This window comes from Leptodactylus fuscus, chromosome 3, assembly GCF_031893055.1.
Source record: "Leptodactylus fuscus isolate aLepFus1 chromosome 3, aLepFus1.hap2, whole genome shotgun sequence".
Classification (NCBI taxonomy): Eukaryota; Metazoa; Chordata; class Amphibia; order Anura; family Leptodactylidae; genus Leptodactylus; species Leptodactylus fuscus.
The window spans coordinates 229,433,822-229,442,020 of record NC_134267.1 but is presented as its reverse complement, the minus strand read 5'-3'; the positions used below and the strand labels follow the sequence as shown (position 1 = coordinate 229,442,020).

Sequence of the window (8,199 nt, the reverse complement as noted above, 5' to 3'; positions counted from 1 at the left end):
TTCACTATGGGATAATATACTGTGTAGAGGGAACACTATGGGACATTATACTGTGTGGAGGGGCCACTATGGGACATTATACTGTGTAGAGGGGCCACTATGGGATAATATACTGTGTAGAGGGAACACTATGGGACATTATACTGTGTGGAGGGGCCACTATGGGATAATATACTGTGTGGAGGGGTCACTATGGGACATTATACTGTGTGGAGGGGTCACTATGGGATAATATACTGTGTGGAGGGGTCACTATGGGACATTATACTGTGTGGAGGGGTCACTATGGGACATTATACTGTGTAGAGGGGTCACTATGGGACATTATACTGTGTGGAGGAGCCACTATGGGACATTATACTGTGTGGAGGGGTCACTATGGGATAATATACTGTGTGGAGGGGTCACTATGGGACATTATACTGTGTGGAGGGGCCACTATGTAAAATTATACTGTGTGGAGGGGCCACTATGGGACATTATACTGTGTGGAAGGGCCACTATGGGACATTATACTGTGTGCAGGGGCCACTATGGGGCATTATACTGTGTGGAGGGGCCACTATGGGGTATAATACTGTGTGCAGGGGTCACTATGGGACATTATACTGTGTGCAGGGGCCACTATGGGGCATTATACTGTGTGCAGGGGCCACTATGGGACATTATACTGTGTAGAGGAGCCACTATGGGACATTATACTGTGTGGAGGGGCCACTATGGGGCATTATACTGTGTGGAGGGGCCACTATGGGGCATTATACTGTGTGGAGGGGCCACTATGGGACATTATACTGTGTGCAGGGGTCACTATGGGACATTATACTGTGTGCAGGGGCCACTATGGGACATTATACTGTGTGGCGGGGCCACTATGGGACATTATACTGTGTGGCGGGGCCACTATGGGGCATAATACTTTGTGGAGGGGCCACTATGGGGGATAATACTGTGTGCAGGGGACACTATGGGGGATAATACTGTGTGCAGGGGCCACTATGGGGCATTATACTGTGTGGAGGGGCCACTATGGGGTATAATACTGTGTGCAGGGGTCACTATGGGACATTATACTGTGTGCAGGGGCCACTATGGGGCATTATACTGTGTGCAGGGGCCACTATGGGACATTATACTGTGTGGAGGGGCCACTATGGGGCATTATACTGTGTGGAGGGGCCACTATGGGGCATTATACTGTGTGGAGGGGCCACTATGGGACATTATACTGTGTGCAGGGGCCACTATGGGACATTATACTGTGTGCAGGGGCCACTATGGGACATTATACTGTGTGGCGGGGCCACTATGGGGCATAATACTTTGTGGAGGGGCCACTATGTCATGCGGCGGGGCCCCAAGTTAAATGTTTGATCCTGGGCCCAGTCTTTGCTAGCTATATAAGCCTTATTACTATATGACATCAGCACTATACGGGGCACTTACCAGTGTCTGATCCATTACACACGCGTCTCCTCTGTATTTCCTGCTCAGACACATAGAGGTAGACATTCTCTCAGACATTTTTGTTTGTCCGAGTATAATCATTTGTTCAGTACTGATAAACCCAAAATTTGGAATATTCAGGTCACATCAGGTTTGTTATGAACTGATTCATCCACCTTCAGTAATAGTATAATAGAATGGTGAGGCCTGGCTAGCTTCAGGGTGATGGCTAGTCAGACAGGGGACAGTTGGCGTATGTCAGCTCTGCCACCTTCCCTGCACTAAGCTTTCTGTTTACCTCACAAGAATTCACAACTCCACAATCTCCTCACAAACACACACAGGAAGTTCCTGCAGGGGTGTTACAATGGGAACCAGTCATCAGCTGACTCCTCCCCTTTACCCAAGTGATGTCCTCCCATTGGACATTTGGTTTCTATTCAATCCTATGGGAGGTGTGCTGTATGTGTGAGACTCACTAGGTGGCGCTGTGTGGTGAGACTCAGGATCCCCTGCTATGTCACACAGGCTACATAATGGAATACAATGATACCAGAGATCACCTCAGCCCAGACACAGCCAGCTCTGCTAGGTCACATAATGTAATACACAGCCAGCTCTGCTAGGTCACATAATGTAATACACAGCCAGCTCTGCTAGGTCACATAATGTAATACACAGCCAGCTCTGCTAGGTCACATAATGTAATACACAGCCAGCTCTGCTAGGTCACATAATGTAATACACAGCCAGCTCTGCTAGGTCACATAATGTAATACACAGCCAGCTCTGCTAGGTCACATAATGTAATACACAGCCAGCTCTGCTAGGTCACATAATGTAATACACAGCCAGCTCTGCTAGGTCACATAATGTAATACACAGCCAGCTCTGCTAGGTCACATAATGTAATACACAGCCAGCTCTGCTAGGTCACATAATGTAATACACAGCCAGCTCTGCTAGGTCACATAATGTAATACACAGCCAGCTCTGCTAGGTCACATAATGTAATACACAGCCAGCTCTGCTAGGTCACATAATGTAATACACAGCCAGCTCTGCTAGGTCACATAATGTAATACACAGCCAGCTCTGCTAGGTCACATAATGTAATACACAGCCAGCTCTGCTAGGTCACATAATGTAATACACAGCCAGCTCTGCTAGGTCACATAATGTAATACACAGCCAGCTCTGCTAGGTCACATAATGTAATACACAGCCAGCTCTGCTAGGTCACATAATGTAATACACAGCCAGCTCTGCTAGGTCCCATAATGTAATACACAGCCAGCTCTGCTAGGTCACATAATGTAATACACAGCCAGCTCTGCTAGGTCACATAATGTAATACACAGCCAGCTCTGCTAGGTCACATGATGTAATACACAGCCAGCTCTGCTAGATCCCATAATGTAATACACAGCCAGCTCTGCTAGGTCACATAATGTAATACACAGCCAGCTCTGCTAGGTCACATAATGTAATACACAGCCAGCTCTGCTAGGTCACATAATGTAATACACAGCCAGCTCTGCTAGGTCCCATAATGTAATACACAGCCAGCTCTGCTAGGTCAGATAATGTAATACACAGCCAGCTCTGCTAGGTCACATAATGTAATACACAGCCAGCTCTGCTAGGTCACATAATGTAATACACAGCCAGCTCTGCTAGGTCACATAATGTAATACACAGCCAGCTCTGCTAGGTCACATAATGTAATACACAGCCAGCTCTGCTAGGTCACATAATGTAATACACAGCCAGCTCTGCTAGGTCACATAATGTAATACACAGCCAGCTCTGCTAGGTCACATAATGTAATACACAGCCAGCTCTGCTAGGTCACATAATGTAATACACAGCCAGCTCTGCTAGGTCACATAATGTAATACACAGCCAGCACCGAGGTGCCACATTACTCACTGTCCTATTGCTATGGCTTTGGCAGCAAATCCTCTTACTGGCCCTGGAATGCAGAGGCAGAGGTTGCACCTATATTCCCCTCAGGAGTGGTGTAATAAGGAATGGCGGAGCCTTGTGGCGAACTTTTGACATGGGGGCTCCCCCTTCCAAGCCGTCGCCAAAGACCCAACCAACCGACCCCCCCCCCCCCCCCCCACATTCCTGCATGCACTATTATGTCCCATAGTGACCCCTCCACACAGTATAATGTCCCATAGTGACCCCTGCACACAGTATTATCCCCCATAGTGTCCCCTGCACACAGTATTATGCCCCATAGTGGCCCCTGCACACAGTATTATCCCCCATAGTGGCCCCTGCACACAGTATTATGCCCCATAGTGGCCCCTGCACACAGTATTATCCCCCATAGTGGCCCCTGCACACAGTATTATGCCCCATAGTGGCCCCTGTACACAGTATAATGCCCCATAGTGACCCCTCCACAAAGTATAATGTCCCATAGTGACCCCTCCACACAGTATTATCCCCCATAGTGGCCCCTGCACACAATATTATGTCCCATAGTGGCCCCTACACACACTATTATACCCCATAGTCGCCCCTGCACACAGTATTATCCCCCATAGTGTCCCCTGCACACAGTATTATGCCCCATAGTGGCCCCTGCACACAGTATTATGTCCCATAGTGGCCCCTGCACACAGTATTATCCCCCATAGTGGCCCCTGCACACAGTATAATGTCCCATAGTGACCCCTCCACAAAGTATAATGTCCCATAGTGACCCCTCCACACAGTATTATCCCCCATAGTGGCCCCTGCACACAGTATTATGTCCCATAGTGGCCCCTACACACACTATTATACCCCATAGTCGCCCCTGCACACAGTATTATCCCCCATAGTGTCCCCTGCACACAGTATTATGCCCCATAGTGGCCCCTGCACACAGTATTATGTCCCATAGTGGCCCCTGCACACAGTATTATGCCCCATAGTGGCCCCTGCACACAGTATTATCCCCCATAGTGGCCCCTGCACACAGTATAATGTCCCATAGTGACCCCTCCACAAAGTATAATGTCCCATAGTGACCCCTCCACACAGTATTATCCCCCATAGTGGCCCCTGCACACAGTATTATGTCCCATAGTGGCCCCTACACACACTATTATACCCCATAGTCGCCCCTGCACACAGTATTATCCCCCATAGTGTCCCCTGCACACAGTATTATGCCCCATAGTGGCCCCTGCACACAGTATTATGTCCCATAGTGGCCCCTGCACACAGTATTATGCCCCATAGTGGCCCCTGCACACAGTATTATCCCCCATAGTGGCCCCTGCACACAGTATTATGTCCCATAGTAGCCCCTGCACACAGTATAATGTTACATAGTGGCCCCAGTACACAGTATTATAGCCCATAGTGGCCCCTGCACACAGTATTATAGCCCATAGTGACCCCTACACACAGTATTATGCCCCATAGTGACCCCTACACACAGTATTATACCCCATAGTGGCTCCTGCACACAGTATTATGTCACATAGTGGCCCCTGCACACAGTATTATGTCCCATAGTGCCCCCTGCACACAGTATTATGCTCCATAGTGGCCCCTGCACACAGTATTATGTCCCATAGTAGCCCCTGCACACAGTATTATACCCCATAGTGGCCCCTGCACACAGTATTATGCTCCATAGTGGCCCCTGCACACAGTATTATGTCCCATAGTGGCCCCTGCACACAGTATTATGCTCCATAGTGGCCCCTGCACACAGTATTGTGGCCCCTGCACACAGTATTATCCCCCATAGTGACCCCTGCACACAGTATTATGTCCCATAGTGGCCCCTGTACACAGTATTATACCCCATAGTGACCCCTGCACACAGTATTATGTCCCATAGTGGCCCCTGCACACAGTATTATACCCCATAGTGGCCCCTGCACACAGTATTATGTTGCATTGTGGACACCCATGAACATTGTTAACTCCAGCCGGTAACAAGCCCTATTTACTTACCAATCCTGGCAGGGGCCGAGATCGGTAAGTGATGCCCACAAGCACTATTATTATACTCAAGGGTCTTTTCAGACCCCCGAGAATAATAATCAAAGTCCCAAGGGGGATACAAACATAAAAACTGCTGTTTCTTACCTATCCCTGGCTCCGCAGCACTCCCTGCTGATGGCGGCCATCTTCAATGATGTCCAGGACATCATGTAACCCAGAGGACTGCGTCGCAACAAACAAGGATGCAGGCCCCGGTTATGTGATGTCAGGGACGTCATTGAAGTAGGCCTGAAGTCTTCCGGAGCCAGGAGAGGTAAGTAACACTGTTTTTTTTTATGTTCCCTTAACTCTCCTAGCCTTAAGCTCGGGTTCTGAAAAGACCCCCGAGTATAATAATAGTGCTTGTGGGGCCCGTGACGTCACTTACCGATCCCGGCCCCTGCCAGAATCGGTAAGTAAATAGGGCCCATTACCAGCTGGAATTACTCCAGCCGGTAATGGCCTATTAAAAAAAATGCAGCGGTAACAGCTGTCGCTGGGCCCCCTAATGTCTCGGGCCCTGCTGCAGCCACTACCGCTGCTACCCCTGGTAGTTATGCCCCTGTACCCCAGGGTACTCCCTGCTGTGGGTCTCCCTGCTGTGGTTGTTGGTGTTTTGGGGTTCCCTTGATGTTGGGTACAGACACAGAAGCACAGTGGTAGTTGAACAGGTGATGCATAGCCTAGTTTATTTATTATCCACATATAGGGCACCCTACAAACACAGGCAGAAGTGGTGTCTACTCTTCACTGCCTCATCTAGGCCTCTGTCCCTTTCCACCATGGTGAAAAATTAAGCAACTCCAGAGCTTGGTCCCTTTTTCAGTCACTATTGAAGAAATTCAAGTCTCATTTTGGCCATCAGCAACACAGCTCTAGGGGAGCATCTCATAAGTCCAACAACACCCCTAAGCCCCCAGGCAGAACTGCACCATGTGAACCAATCTTTAAAAATTTGCGTTACAAAAAGGTTTCCCAGTTCCCTGAGGCCCTTGTCATCATCAGGAGGAAGAAATCTGAAGAGGATGAGGACCTATACAACCCAGGAGAGGTGAATAAGACGTTTGTTATGTTTATGAAGTTCCTCTGGGCATCTTCTTATACTCCGAAGAAACCTCAGGGTATAGAAAGAGCAGATCCAGGCGGACGAACCTCACAAATATTCACAAGAAGAACCTCGTCCGTAAGGTTTATCCAACACTTCTTGCCATAGATCTACTATGGATATGCGCTTGCTCCAATCCTTCTACTGTATCTCTTTATGTAACCCCATACAGACTAAGCTCTATTGGGTCCACATTCTCACTTCCAGGTCTCCTCCTCCGTTGCGATAACCTGTAAATGTAATACAATACAATATCTTTACTAGAGATACACATAATTCAGAATAACAAATCCAGCTCTGCTACATCTATGATATAACAATACAGGCAATTCCTGTCTTTGAAGCTGTGACAAGTGAGCAAGACGAAGTAATAGGAAGCGCATGATACTAATAACAGCTATTAAGGTCTTACGCTATATAAGTACAACCATTACCCTGTAAGGTATCATCCAGAAATGGACAAAAACAGATATTCAGGTGAGACAAGCAGATGAAGATACACCTAGGTCCGAGGGTGGACAGGTAAGACCGTATATACTAAGCTTACAGTGCTATTGTATTTTAATAAGGATCCCAGTTAGAGCCGTAAATATAATGATGGTGGGTGGAAGGTCCACTTCCTTCGGTCCACCAGAGCAGATTCTTCTGTACATTTATCCTTCTATACAGAACAGGTTCATATCTGCTCTTATACGTATGGTATTCTTTGTTGCTATCTTTGTATACACAGGACAGTTCATCTATAGATATGAGTGAACCAATTTGGATTGAATCAAATTCAACCTAAATTTTTCAAAAGTTTTAGGTTTGGCTCAAACCTGAAACATTTGGGATTAGCCACCCACAAAACACTATTATGCACTGGGGTCTCCTCAGACTTCAGAATATAGTAAGTGGTAAGCCGAAAGAAGGTGAGAACAAATAGAAAAATTAGACTCAACTTGCCTCGCCTCCCCTGGACTTCTTTGTTGAGTCTTGTGGGGCCCTGGCCTCAGGCTGACAACACACACCCAATGGTCACCGCTGAGATCAGCAATTTGATCAAATTGTCAAGACATTGGCTCAGTAAGACTCAATCACAAGTCACAGCGGTGACCCCAGATTACACGACTTGAGCCAAAGGTTGGAAGAAGCCAGACGTGGACGACCATAGGACTAGCAACGTAAAGGGGTTGTCCCATCACAAGGATCCTATCTATACTGCTTGTTAATGTGGATGTAAGACTTTTCCTAAATACACTGCTTCAGCAAAACTGCTTTGTTTGTCCACTATCTTACTTTATTCAATTCATTGTTGACACAACCCTTGACTTATCTGCTCAAAAGTCAAGTGATGTAGCTGCCTGCTCTCAGGGGGGAGGGAGGAGGGGCTAAGTGCACGGGAGCGAGCCTGTGTATCTAGCTATTCCTGTGTCTATACCACGTGACCTAGGTCCTGCACTCAGATAGGGGAGAGGAGCTGCTTTCATTTCTGAACTCGTCTTCTGTTCTCCCAGTTATCAGGCTAGATAATTCAATTGTGTTCATTATGGCAGAGACAGGCAGTCTCTGTATGTAACACAGAGTGGAGTTGCTCCTGTCTGTACTTCATAGTCCAATATTGTGCATACAGTGTTGTTTGAGGACCTTTGATGACATCACAGGCCCTT

At 47.5% G+C, this 8,199-nt stretch overlaps 1 protein-coding gene across 1 annotated transcript in view; it reads left to right on the top strand.

Moving 5' to 3' along the window:
- The window catches only part of LOC142198591 (cysteine-rich venom protein TEL1-like), a 25,803-nt gene extending 18,138 nt beyond the window's left edge, over nucleotides 1-7,665 (top strand). The window contains exons 7-10 of the mRNA XM_075269619.1: nucleotides 6,451-6,628; nucleotides 6,758-6,782; nucleotides 6,993-7,072; nucleotides 7,546-7,665. Coding sequence (XP_075125720.1) covers nucleotides 6,451-6,628; nucleotides 6,758-6,782; nucleotides 6,993-7,072; nucleotides 7,546-7,665 — 403 coding nt within the window. The remainder of the gene's footprint in view (nucleotides 1-6,450; nucleotides 6,629-6,757; nucleotides 6,783-6,992; nucleotides 7,073-7,545) is intronic.
- Nucleotides 7,666-8,199: the final 534 nt, after the last annotated feature.